Below are 13,993 nucleotides of genomic sequence, written 5' to 3' on the forward strand. Positions count from 1 at the left end.
TTACACATTATTCTTGAATTTTTAACTATGTAATACTTTTTAAGTTCATCCCTTATGCCTTGGAAGGGGGTCAACTTTGTTTTTTTAAATGGTAACACATATTTTTAATTTAATAAAATGTTTGAGTTTTTAATTTAATAGTAAATGGCATTTGAATTTTTAATATAACTTAATTCGTTTATTAGATATAATCATTTAAAGTTTCAAATTTTTGAATTAATATACAGGTATAATACACAAGGGATTACAAATATAGGTAGCTAATTGGTTTTTTATAACATCAATATTAGTAGATACACAGCATTGTTATTATCAATTGTAGTAAGGCACATTGTTATGAGTTTATAAATACACTAACTGACAATACAGAAAGTATATCTATTGATAATCATAATTGATAATAAACAATCCGTGACTGAGACAGCAATGTCATAAAAATCCAATTAGCTACCTGTATTTACAATCCCATGTGTATTATACATGTATATTAACTCAAAATTTTGAAACTTTAAATGTTTATATCTAATAAGCTAATAAAGTTATATTAAAAATTCAAATGCCATTTACTATTAAATTAAAAACTCAAACATTTTATTAAATTAAAAATATGTGTTACCATTTAAAAAAACAAAGTTGACCCCCCTCCAAGGCATAAGGGATGAACTTAAAAAGTATTACATAGTTAAAAATTCAAGAATAATGTGTAACTAAAGATAATGAAAAAAAAAAATTTTTAATTATTATTATTCTGCAAGTAATTGAGTGGGTTATTATAAAAAAATCACCCTGTATATTCATATATTATATTTTAAAACCAAAGAACTACTAATCAGGATATAATTGAAGAAATAAGAGCGATGTTGCTTTTGGAATAATCCACCAATCTCTTTAAATGAAACACTATCTACAGATCTATTTAATGATGTCAATTTCAAACTTGCAAATTGAGCTTAAAGAGTTATGGTAATAAATTCTTTTTTTTTTTCATTATAAACTTTCACTTTAAAAAACAAAAAAAAGTAGTTTAAAAATTATTACTTTTAACATATTAAAAATCAACAATAATTTGAAAACAATTAATTATAAAAATTATATAATATATAATTAAAATAATTACTAATCTGGATATNATTTCGGTATACCGTCTACGTGTAATGCGCCTTACGTATATATATTTATATATTCCTACGGCCGCTGCCACCGTTTTTACCTTAGTTATAACGTTCCCCCCGCTCTTAAACAGGGATATACATAGTGCATGATGCGTTTACGTACTTAAGTCGCTTTACTGTATATATATAAGTAGCGTAAAATAGGGGATTCTAGAACCCCCCCGCATCACCCCCTCTCCCACCCATCTGTATTATGGGTGGGCGTGGCCTGGGGAGGGGCGTGTCATACAGTGGGCGTGGTCTCTCTATGGTAGGGGTAATGGTGGAGTGGTTTTATGAGGTTTTATCTGCTACATTTATATTATTGGATAAATCCCTTTCAATGTGTAAAACTAATAACTTGAAAATCGATTCTGTTCCATAGTTGTCCTCAACCAAGTGTTCACTTTTCTCATGGCACTAAAAGATCGTTCGCAAGTTGCTGAAATTACTGATATTGTTATTGCGAGTTGCAGGTATTTGAATAGATTAGGATATAATGATGGAGTAATGAGTTCAACCATATCTGTTAAATCAAAGTTTGCATTTTTTTTTAAAGGCAAGATTTAGCTACAACCATCTCTGCTTCTAATGATTTTTTACAATATCTTGTTAGTTTCTGTAAACACACATATAATATAAATTGTTATATTTATTATATTATCAATTTATTTAATTAAGGTATTAAATCAAAATTTTAGTTTTAAAGTGATAAAGACTTACCAAATAGTGATAAAAAAAATCCATGCTATTTTCAAAGTCTAACTTAATCAATTTGTTAACTGCAACTGCTAATTTTAAGCTTTCTTCAGAAAACCTGTCATTCATGTTTACAATTAAACTATCTAGTACTCTATAATATCCAATTATGAGCCAATATTCTTCAACAGAACAGTTTCCAAAATTTGTATTTGTAAAATCAAAACTAGTAGATGTTATGTGGAAATTTTCTAATAAATTTGGTAAGTTTTTTTTTNAGATGTTATGTGGAAATTTTCTAATGAATTTGGTAAGTTTTTTTTCCTTTTTGATCCTGTAAAATAATATTTGTGTCTGGAGTTAAACCATTTAACCATATGCATATATATTTTATAATTAATCAGCAAGTACCTATTACTACTTAAGGTATTTAATGCATTTTCTACAATCATACGCTATATGTAATTCATAAATTAGTAATTATCATTGTTCATACCTTTAATACTGGCTGTATAGGTCCAGATATCAGATTACCTAATACCTAAAAAACACTATACTTGCAATAGTTAACTTAAAAAAAAATCACTNTACCTAAAAAACACTATACTTGCAATAGTAAACTTAAAAAAAAATCACTTGACTTAAATATAATATGTTCATACATGAAAATAAATAAAATTGAGCATACAGCTTACAACGTTCAACAATTCTGAATGAAGATCAAAAAATATACTAAAAATAACCTAAATATTAAATTCGTTAATTTTGTAAATTTTTAATGTGCATTACAATGAAAATTGGCGCGTAAAATGATAACAGCTGGTGACTGCCGGTGTAATCATGAGCGAGCTTGTTCTATGTCGGTATCAGTGTACCACCTATTATTTATCAAGTTTGGTAAAGACGTCTTATCCACGATAAAACGATAAGTGATATAACAATCTTTTCTTATCGTCTTGGGTTCTTGCATAATATTGAATATATTGTACTCCAAAAAAAAATGTTGTAATTGGATTAATTTCTAAAATGTATTAGTTATTAATGCTTTGTACTCTTTACTAACTTTTGAACTAGGGGATTTTACCACCTCTACTATTTTTATTTATTTATTTTTTTTTCTAATAAATAAATAATTTATTTCGTTTTTGATTAAAGCTACTTCCGTGACATCTGTTTCATCACTTCAGGCGGCTAAGCATAGTAGGGCCAACAACAGCGAGGTTAGGTCGAAAAGGTTACGTATGCAATTGATGGATACCAGTGATTTCACCTTGATCAATTCTGCATTGGAACGGGGAGCCGTTTGGTTTTACCGGAAGAACGTGTAAAATTTCGCGAGCTATCAAGATTTTCTGCGCGCCGTTAAACCCGAGCTGGTGGCCAGACTCGCCAAAATCGTAGATAACCGTCCGATCAAGTATAATCTCAAATTGGAGGCCTCATACCATATACCGCGATCAGAAGCACCGTCCGAAGACCGTGCCTTTAAGACAGGGGCTAGGGCATTGCTATGCGACTTATGCCGTACAGCATTTAAGGATTCCAACCCCAAAGTCGCAGACCACTGTCATTTATCAAGCCGATTCAGACAGACGTTGTGCNTATCGGGCCGATTCAGACAGACGTTGTGCAATGCATGTAACCTGAAAGTAAAGACGGTCAACTTTGTGCCGTGCTTCTTGCACAATCTTTCAGGTTACGACGCGCATTTCATCGTCACTGAATTGGGGTACGACGACTAAAGGATTTCGGTCATACCGAATTCCGAGGAGAAGTATATTTCGGTCACAAAACACGTGACCAGTAACTTCTCCATACGGTTTGTCGACACCTTCCAGTTCATGGCCTCCTCCCTGTCCACCTTGGCCGGTAACCTAATGACGCCCGACTTTGTAGCGAGGTGTAATATATATAGAAGTAATAAACACTTTTTACGNATGTAGCGAGGTGTAATATATAGAAGTAATAAACACTTTTACGATTTAATAACAACTATACTATATTACAACGAACTAACAAATAACAGCGAGAGACGAAGCGCGTTTAAGACAGAATGCGTAAGTGATTGACTGATCGACTGATTGACTGGAGCGACGATCTTGCCCTTAAATAGTCAGAGGAATCTTCTAGAGGCGGCGGCGGAACTCTCTAGAACATTCGACCGCCACACGCTTATGTAGAGCGACGAATCTTCTAGAGGCGGTGGCGGCCGAACATTCTAGAATATTCGACCGCGACAACTTCGTTAAATTCCGAGAGACGGCCANGCCCGACTTCGTTAAATTCCGAGAGACGGCCAAGGTGTTCCGCCCGGAAGACATGCCGTTGGTGACGCGTAAGGGCGTATACCCCTATGAGTACACTGATAGTTGAGCTAAATTGGACGAAACGGAATTACCACCTCAGGACGCTTTCTTTAGTCAGTTGAGTGAGTCTAATATTGATGAAGACGACTATAGATATGTCATGGAGGTGTGGAACCGTTTCGACTGCTCAACCCTCGGTGAGTACAGCGACCTATATCTTAAGATCGACGTGTTGTTGTTGGCTGATGTGTTTGAGAACTTCCGCGACATCTGTATTTCAACATACAATTTGGACCCGGCGCACTATTACACCGCGCCTGGTTTTAGCTTCGATTGTATGTTGAAGTACACTGGGATGAAGCTGGAGCTCTTGAACGATTACGACATGCTACTGATGGTGGAACAGGGCATTCGTGGTGAGCTAGTGCAGGCCGTCAAGCACTATGCAAAGGCCAACAATTCTAGGACACCCAATTACGATTCGTCAAAACCAGAATCATGGATCGTGTACCAAGACTGTAAGTAATCTATACGTGCATATAATATATGCACGTATAGATTATATTATAAACGCGCAATAATTGAGCGGTGGTTTAATAATGTTTAATGTATACAGGCAATAACCTTTACGGGTGGGCTATGAGTCAGCCCATGCCTTACGGTGGCTTCCGGTAGTATAAAGGAGCAGACCCTCTGGCTGACCTCCAATCATTGTCGGACACTGGTAATACGGGGCGTATATATGAAGTGGACTTATCGTATCCACAAGAGCTCCATGACGAGCACAACGACTTGCCGTTCTTGCCTGTCAACGATGTACCGCCGGGTTCCAAAGAGACCAAACTCAAGGCCACTTTGAAACCCAAACAGTGGTACGTCGTACACTATGTCAACTTAAAACAGGCAATTGCACACGGACTGCAAGTCGATAAAAAATGTATAATTAACCTATAAACTATAAGCGATGATACTAATATAAATATTTGTACTGCAGGTGCACCGCGTTTTAGAGTTTCAATAAAGTGCTTGTTTGAAACCATACATTGAGTTGAACACTGAAATGTGGAAAAAGGCGGCAAATGGTTTTGAAATAGAATTTTTCAAACTAATGAATAATGCCGTCTTTGGTAAGTGCATGCTCAATGCTAAAGTGGGATATTCGATAATTTTTTACATTTTATAGGGAAAACAATGGTGAACATGCGGAAACGCATCCGCATTGAGCTAATCTCCAGTCCCGAACGTCTAAGGAAGCTCGTAAACCAACCAACCTTCAAAAACTGTATCAAATACGGTGAAAGGTTGTGCGCCGTCATAATGGACACAAAGATGGTCAAGTTTATCAAACCAATATACGTCGGTTTAGCAGTGCTTGACATTAGCAAGACGCTAATGTACAAGTACTTCTACGACGTATTGAAACCACATTATGGCAGTGCAATTGAATTGGTTTACATGGATACATGTGAGTACAACAGTACAGTAGAAATATTTTTTATATTTATATATTTTTTAATTTTTCTCAGACTCCTTCTTATACCTACTCAGAGTAGGCGACTTCTACCAGGATTTAGCTGATAGTCCCGATTTACTGGTGCACGTGGACCAGTAATCGTGCTTCATCGTGCTTTAAAAGCGTGTTTTTTAGTTTTTTTAAACTATATTTATTATAACTTGTCATTCTCCCATACTTCCTTACTCGTCTAAGTATAATAATAAGTAAAACATCATAAGGAATATGTGGATTCTGATCCAAATGTTTTGTTTTTGTTTGTGATATAAAGATGTGTAAAAATAATATTATTATAAGAAAGGGCTATATGTGGTAGAGCACGAGTCAATTATCTAATTAATAAATATATTTTATGGGGTTCTTGGTTCGAGGGTTCAAATATAATAAGGTTATTAAAATAATTTACGGTATGAAATTATTTTGTTGATATTTTAAGTAGTGTATAAATGTTCCTTTTAAAACACCTGATCGCCTGATCACATGATAGAGTGTTTTGGTATTTTTTCAATGAAAGTTGTCTTTATACGACACCAGTTCCCCTTTACGTTATTACCTCTAAACGTCATTAGTTCACTTGTGCGACATAAGTTCAACCGTACTTCAACATGTCCATCCGACATTACTTCATTTGTACGTCCTACGTCACTTGTTTTGATAAATTTTTGTGAGTATGGTTAGAGTCGGTACTTCGTATATTAGGATGGTATCCCATCATGTGTGGACCTGTTTATACATGTGATAAAGAATATATTTTTGTTCGCCATTGCGTGCCATGTTTCGAGGGCGGTTTTACACGATCCTATGATACGATTTCACCTGGTACCACATTGTTATGTTTTCCATGAATGCAGGTGCATAATAAACCGTATATGTATATTAAAAATTCACTCACCACGCTTTGTATAAGTTGGGAGGGATATTTAATTCCATAAAAATACAATTTTTATAGACAACAATCAAATAAGTCTTTCTATATTATTGTTGTCAATACAGAATTTGTAAAGTCTGGTTCATTGTTATTGGAATTTGCATAGTTGGAAAATGTTTCTTGTTAACCAATAAATTTTTTCACGGAATCTTGATTTGATGTGTCCATTTTTTGTTTTAGTAAATAATTTACCATTTTCTCCATTTGTGATTGAATTGATATTTTAGAATATGTTGACTTTTGAACAATAGTTTCATAAATACTAAATTCTAGTACTTGTAGCTTTAACGTGTTTTTACTAGTTAAAATAATTCAACAATCTTTATTAAATCTTGATGGTAATATCAACACGTTTTCTGATTTGTAAATCAATAAATAAAATAAATGGCTAGCATTTATTTTCTTAGCTATCGATTGACCTATTTTTATTTTTATGATAAAAATGCAAAAAAATATTGAATTTTTCTGATAAATTTACTGTATAATTGACTTAATAGTAATTATAAAATTTACTGACTGCATATTAATCTTAATAATATCATTTTTTAATTCTCATTAAGTTTTCTATTTAATGATGTCAATTTCAAACTTGCAAGTTTTGCTCAAATTCAATAAAAAAATTTTTAAGATTATTACTAGAGATCACAAAACCATTTCGCAGACTATATAAAGTCATTAAAATAAAATTTAAAAAATTTGTTCATGATTAAAACTTTATATCAAATCTATACCGATATATATTAAACTTTAGGCATTAGGCATTTTAATACATTTTGTCACCGATTGAATACTTTTGGTGATAGAATAATTTCAACATGTAAACATATTGATATTTATTATCTACTTATTTTTTATTGCATACTTTATACACTAAAAAAAACTATAAGGTTAAATTGCACGTCTCTATTGATTATAATTATTAGAAACTATGTAAGGTGACTCAAATGACTAAATAGTTGCATAGAAACATTACGACTTTCACAACTTATATAACTGTGTATAATACTTTTACATAGGATATAAGCTCTGCTCATTTCTTGCCTTCTATTCTTGCCTACATTCCCATACATCAGATGAGCTTCTGCAAGCACAAATTTCCCATGATCTATTATCATTAATTCTTATTATTGTCAGTTGTCATATTCCTACTCATCCCTGCGACCGTTCGCTGCCAGATCATTATTCAAAGATTATTTCATTATAATAATTCATCGATGTTGTGATATTTTATCTTACATATTTAAACATTTTTATTATATAATAATTATTTATGTCTACACTCTTGACCGTTTGAGCGTAAATTTTAAATTAATTAACTAATTAATTAATTTGATTAATACTACTGGAAATTAAACACTACCCTTAAAATATAAAACTCATTAAATACAGAGTGATTTATTTATCATGAACACACGTGTATAATTATTTTTTACTATTAGATAAAGAATGACTTAAATAAAATTTTGATTAATCAATAACAAGTTTTGTATTTTTACTTTTTGAGTTGGTTTTTTTCTTCAACATTGCCTGGTTCCCATCAACACGAATCTCTACATGTTCATATAAAACAACTAGATGTTATATTATAACATCATTTAAACTGCATTTTTTGAAAATTAAAATGATGAACTTAAATGCCCTTTTATTCAATTTAAATCAATTAACTACTTTAGTTGTTTATATATTAAAGTTAAATAAATTTTTACAATTATTTGTTGATTTGTTAATATTATTTAAATATGAATGTATAATGATTTATTATATTTTAAATTTAATTTTAAATGTCCGAAATGTTCAGATTTTTAAAGATTTGAGGATTTATTATTTCGGGTAACATAATGTTTTCGTAAAAGTCAATTAGTTTATTTTTCATATTATGGTTCCAAAAATTGTCATCTCGAAGAATTGTACTATAGACTATACCTAAAAAAGTAAAATAATAGCATTTTATAGTAAACATATTTTTTAATTTTAAATCGATTTTTGAGTAAAATTATATAGAAATTTTTGACCACAACAACTGTTGTCAAATCTAGTGTCAATTGGATAATTATTACCCGGGTGACAATAGATATTAAATTAGTAGGAACACAAATACAATTTCTAAATACCGCATAATATATTCCGAAGATAATAGAATGACGGATACACAATAATCAAAAATTATAATAAGTTTATCTAAACCTAAATTATCAAAAATAGTTTTAATGATTTATTATGTGATTTTTTTATATATCAATATTGAAAACAATATATAGAGTTTAAATATAATAATTTGATGATTTTTCTGTATAAAAAAGTCTGAATAAAAAAAAAGTGAGTATTTGTTCGACCAATTTTTAGTGTACCTTTACGTACATTTTTTAAACATAGCCAAAATACTATAATTTATTACATTTTATTTTTAATATAAAAAAATAATTTTTTTGCACAATAAAAAAAAATTATTTTTAAAACTAAAAATAAATTTCAATTATTTAATATTAAAATTATGATTTTTAAAATCATTGCGTCTCATTGTACCTCTTTGGGTAAAACATAAAGAAAAGAAATTTTCAATATTTTGTTGATATAAGTTCAGACAATCTAATTTTTATTACAGAGCAGTGGAGTACACTGAGTTCCGGTTGAGTAGTTATGTTCCCCACATACTAATTTTATACATAATAAATATTCGCAAAAACTTGAATGACCCATTTATTTTTACGAGAATATTGCAAGAAACTTTTTATTAAATTAAATTTATACTTTTTATAAAAACAATATGCAAAACTCAGAAACAAATTCAAAAATAATTATTTTCACTAACGCTTGGCAATATCTGTCCATTTAGAGGTGTTTTAGATATCTGATAAAAGTTTACTACGTAATGTTGATATAATAAAGAATTGTTTTTTAATACCTTTTGGTGTCCAAATAATTAAATAACAATACTGTCTCTGTGTAATATGCAGTTCTCCTTGTATTTGATAAAAAATTTCACTAGTACGTTTTAGTAAAAGATCTCCATTTTTGTCGTAATACNGTACGTTTTAGTAAAAGATCTCCATTTTTGTTGTAATGCACATATTTTATCACTTTATGTTTAATAGCATTTTCGGGGGTCATTTCTTTAGCGTTAAAAGGACATTTTATTTCGACAATACCATCTNAGCGTTAAAAGGACATTTTATTTCAACAATACCATCTTTTTCAACTAAACCATCCGGTTGAGCTGCTAAAAAATTTAAGTTTTCATCAATAAATATACCACATTGTATAATCTGAATGTCCATTCTCTTTTCGAAAAGTGTTTTTGCCTTCTTCTCATTAACTTTGCCATATTTAAACGTATTTCTATAATGCGTACTGAAAAATTAGTAATATCAATGATATCATCAATATCATCAATGATCAGAATGTTAGCTAATGTACTTTTCGTACAAAAACTATTTGAAATTACTATAAAGACTAATAATAATTTTTTAATACTACTTACGAAATAGTATTTTCAGTTTCAGAGACCTCAGATTTTTCAATCGGAATGCGCATTACTACTCTCAAGATTGCTTCTTTGCTTGATGTTTGTAGAAATTTACACACACGATAAAAATGACATGCTGATAGATGTTTCTTGCGTTCTTTTAGAAACGATTCACTATTACCGTAATATATTGAATTTATCCTTAGTGTTTCAATGTCAGATTTAANATTGAATTTATCCTTAGTGTTTCAATATCAGATTTAATTAATTTTAAACTTTGTAGAAAATCTTTTTTCTTATTTTCATATTCTTTATCCATAGCTACTTCCTTTTTGCTAACTGCTACATTTTTCGAAAAATGAAGAGTCAATTAAAGTAAAATTAAATTATATAACAGTTAACATTTAAATTTTGAGATCATTATGATAAAAAAAGATTCATATAATTAAAATAAATGTTTTATTATAACATTATATTAATAAACAAAAATTAATATGAAAGTGTGATGTGACCCACTCCCTATACTAATTTCCTCAGACATAATGATGTAACATCAAGTCGATCGTTTTAATTGATTATTTTTAGCTCAGATGCGAAGCTGAGAAGGTATTGGTTTTACTATGATGTGTTTTTTTTTTGTGTCTGTTACCACTTTTTCTCAGCTCTCACCGAACGGATTTCTTTCAACAATACGTCAAAAAATCACAAATCGTATCTAGTCGAAGACATTACCCTTAAAAATTGAAAAAAATTACCCCGTTCCCCGTAAATGGGGGAACCTCCAAAAAAATTACAAATTTAAAAATCGCTAATTTTCGAAATTTTTTCAATTTTTTTTACTAAAATGTGCCGTAACTTTTTCAAAAATGAACATATCAATATAATTTTTTTTTTTTAGATGCTTGATGTCTTTACCTGTCATTTGGTATATATTTTTTGTAAATTCGACCCTTTATCTGCCCACAGGGGGGGATTTAAAAAGACAACTTTTTCACAAAAAATTAACTTTTTCAACTTAACTTTTGAAAATGTTCCGGAAGGTCTGACACTTTTATATATATCTTAAATTAAAGCTAATGTAATATACTTTAATTTAAAAAAAAAATTTGACCTCTGGACTTGTCTTTATGGTGAAAATGGCTAACGAATGCTATTTTCGTGTGAAAATTCTCGATTTTATTATTTATAAAATATTTAACTTTATAATGCTATAACTTATTGAAAAGTGTATGGATCCACACAATTTTTTTATGAGAAATAATATTTACATCCCTTTTCCATTCGACATACTTTATCTTAATCGAGATATTAATAAGGAACCAGCAGATCAAGTAGCTTTTGGAATAAAACACCAATTTTTTTTAAATTAAACACTATCTAAAGATTTGCATCGAAGCGTTTATTTTGATAGTGATTTTAATCACTGTCAGATATCATTATATTTGATCCAACTATACCACGACACCACTGTGTCGCGACCCACCTGTTTGAAAACCTGTGCTGGGTTTTTTCAATACAAAAGTATTGAATTTTCAATAGTTTCCAAAAAAAATTAGTGTCATATCCCTAAACACATGGTTGGTATTTAGGGATATGACACTAATTTTTTTATAATGTAATACTCTGGAAGGAAAAAGTATACATTTTTATATTCATTAAAATTTTTTCATCAACATACGAGAATATTAGTTTGTTTAATAAATTATATTAGTATTACTACATCATATTAATTACCTTTGTAAATAAAATCATGAGAAATATTTGTCATTTCTATTACGCAAGGGATATTTGTTATTAAAAATATATTCTTCACATAATTTTTGACATTTTCTTGAATAAAAAATTGTATACTTTTTCCTTCCAGAGTATTACATTTGAATGAAATAATCGATTTTAAAAATTCATTATTTTTTTTACAATTATCGCAAAATTCATTCATTGAAGATAGTAACGCAGAATTACTTAAATGTGTTAGACTGACATCCAATGTATCTTTTTTTTGTTGTTGAAGTCTCGTTACATCAATAATACACATTGCCAAATCATATTGACAAGGATTAACAACAAATTTGCCATAAATAAAAAATGAAATCATTCTAGATATGTAATAACTTACATTTTGATAATTTATTTTAAAAATGTGTTTTGGATTTTCATTTTTAACCCAAATATCATTTTTGAACACTTCTAAAATTTGAAGACATAAAAATGTATGAAAACACTCTAAAGACTCTAATTCTTTTTTTAATTTGTTTAAGCTTGATTTTTTTTTTTGTCTACACTCATAATCGTCTTTACAAGATATTGATAACATTTTTATGTCATCTCGATTTATTTGCGAATGATTAATAAATTTTTTATTTTTCCCATAGAACAATGATTTGATATCATTATTAATAGTACTGACAACTCGTAAAAATGAATAGTCAAATATGGTGTCATAATCAGGTGGCTGAAATCAAATTGTAAATTATTGACAAAAAATAAAATAATGATAATAAAAGAAGCAGTATAAAGTTTAAACTGAATCTAAAATGAGACTAGTGACTAAGTGATAGAAGTATCACAACTTAAGAGGGATAATTATCTTCACAGAATTAAAGAAGGGAATAAAATTAGACTCCTCTCTTCTCTACAAATACCTTTTTAGCATCGATGCGAAGCTGAGAAGGTATTAATTTTACTATGATTTGTTTTTTTAGCTTCGATGCGAAGCTGAGAAGGTATTGGTTTTACTATGATGTGTTTTTTTTTTGTGTCTGTTACCACTTTTTCTCAGCTCTCACCGAACCGATTTCTTTCAATGATACGTCAAAAGATCACAAATCGTATCTAGTCGAAGACATTACCCTTAAAAATTGAAAAAAATTCCCTCGTTCCCCGTAAATGGGGGAAACCTCCAAAAAAATTACAAATTTAAAAATCGCTAATTTTCGAAATTTTTTCAATTTTTTTTACTTAAAAGTGCCATAACTTTTTCAAAAATAAACATATCAATATAATTCTTTTTTATATAGATGCATAATATCATTACCTTTCATTTGGTATATTTTTTTCATAAATTTAACCCTTAACCTGCCCACAAGGGGGGATTTAAAATGACAACTTTTTCACAAAAAATTAATTTTTTTAACTTAAATTTTGAAAATGTTCCGGAAGGTCTGACACTTTTATATATATCTTAAATTAAAGCTAATGTAATATACTTTATCATGAAAAAAAAAAATTTCGGACTTTATCTTATCTTCATGGTGAAAATGGCTACCGAATGCTATTTTTGTGTGAAAATTTTCGATTTTGTATTTTCCATTTTTAACTTTATTATGCTATAACTTTTTGAAAAATGTATGAATCATTACAATTTTTTTATGAGAAGTAGTATTTATATAGATCTTTTATTCGACATACTGTTTTTTTTAATCGGACCATTTCCCTAAATACAGGGGGGATTCAAAACATAAAAATGCATATAGAAAGTAGAACTTTTTCAACGTAACTTTTGAAAGTGTTCCGGAAGGTCTGACACTTTTATATATATCTTAAATTAAAGCTAATGTAATATACTTTATAATGGTAAAAAAAAATTTCGGACTTTATTTTATCTTCATGGTGAAAACAGACATTAAACTTAATAAAAAAAATACGATTTTTGTAAAAAAATTCTTTTTTATATTTTTAACTTTATAATGCTATAACTTCTCGAAAGATGTATGGATCAATATAATTCTTTTTTTTGTAGATGCATGATGTCTTTACCTATAATTTGGTATATTTGTTTTATAAATCTGACTTTTTACCTGCCTACAGGGGGGGATTCAAAATGACAACTTTTTCACAAAAAATTGACTTTTTCAACTTAAATTTTGAAAGTGTTCCGGAAAGTCTGACACTTTTATATATATCTTAAATTAAAGCTAATGTAATATACTTTAT

At 29.5% G+C, this 13,993-nt stretch overlaps 3 protein-coding genes across 4 annotated transcripts in view; 1 reads left to right on the forward strand and 2 right to left on the reverse strand.

The window, feature by feature from the left end:
• Positions 1 to 1,504: 1,504 nt before the first annotated feature.
• Positions 1,505 to 2,302, reverse strand: LOC126894568 (uncharacterized). Its single transcript, XM_050665690.1, has 3 exons — positions 2,262 to 2,302; positions 1,875 to 2,184; positions 1,505 to 1,714 (listed from the first exon to the last, which is right to left on the reverse strand). Exons 1-3 carry the CDS (start codon positions 2,300 to 2,302, stop codon positions 1,505 to 1,507), a joined length of 561 nt encoding a protein of 186 aa, XP_050521647.1.
• Positions 2,303 to 4,130: 1,828 nt separating this feature from the next.
• LOC126910434 (uncharacterized) lies at positions 4,131 to 5,804 on the forward strand. Its single transcript, XM_050692997.1, has 5 exons — positions 4,131 to 4,674; positions 4,773 to 5,093; positions 5,151 to 5,283; positions 5,340 to 5,621; positions 5,683 to 5,804. The coding sequence occupies exons 3-5, from the start codon at positions 5,217 to 5,219 to the stop codon at positions 5,766 to 5,768; spliced, it is 435 nt and encodes a 144-aa protein (XP_050548954.1). The 5' UTR covers positions 4,131 to 4,674; positions 4,773 to 5,093; positions 5,151 to 5,216; the 3' UTR covers positions 5,769 to 5,804.
• A 2,151-nt stretch (positions 5,805 to 7,955) lies between these two features.
• LOC126910414 (uncharacterized) overlaps positions 7,956 to 13,993 on the reverse strand; it is a 31,532-nt gene continuing 25,494 nt past the window's right edge. Inside the window, exons 2-8 of one of the 2 annotated variants that reach the window (XM_050692969.1) lie at positions 11,795 to 12,512; positions 10,315 to 10,402; positions 10,076 to 10,276; positions 9,750 to 9,945; positions 9,661 to 9,711; positions 9,500 to 9,620; positions 7,956 to 8,520 (exon numbers count right to left, since the gene is read on the reverse strand). In XM_050692969.1, the coding sequence (XP_050548926.1) occupies positions 8,375 to 8,520; positions 9,500 to 9,620; positions 9,661 to 9,711; positions 9,750 to 9,945; positions 10,076 to 10,276; positions 10,315 to 10,402; positions 11,795 to 12,512 (1,521 nt within the window). In that variant the 3' untranslated portion in view covers positions 7,956 to 8,374. The remainder of the gene's footprint in view (positions 8,521 to 9,499; positions 9,621 to 9,660; positions 9,712 to 9,749; positions 9,946 to 10,075; positions 10,277 to 10,314; positions 10,403 to 11,794; positions 12,513 to 13,993) is intronic. The other variant, XM_050692968.1, reaches the window with a different exon arrangement.

This window comes from Daktulosphaira vitifoliae, unplaced genomic scaffold, assembly GCF_025091365.1.
Source record: "Daktulosphaira vitifoliae isolate Bord-2020 unplaced genomic scaffold, ASM2509136v1 Scaffold_1, whole genome shotgun sequence".
NCBI lineage: Eukaryota > Metazoa > Arthropoda > Insecta > Hemiptera > Phylloxeridae > Daktulosphaira > Daktulosphaira vitifoliae.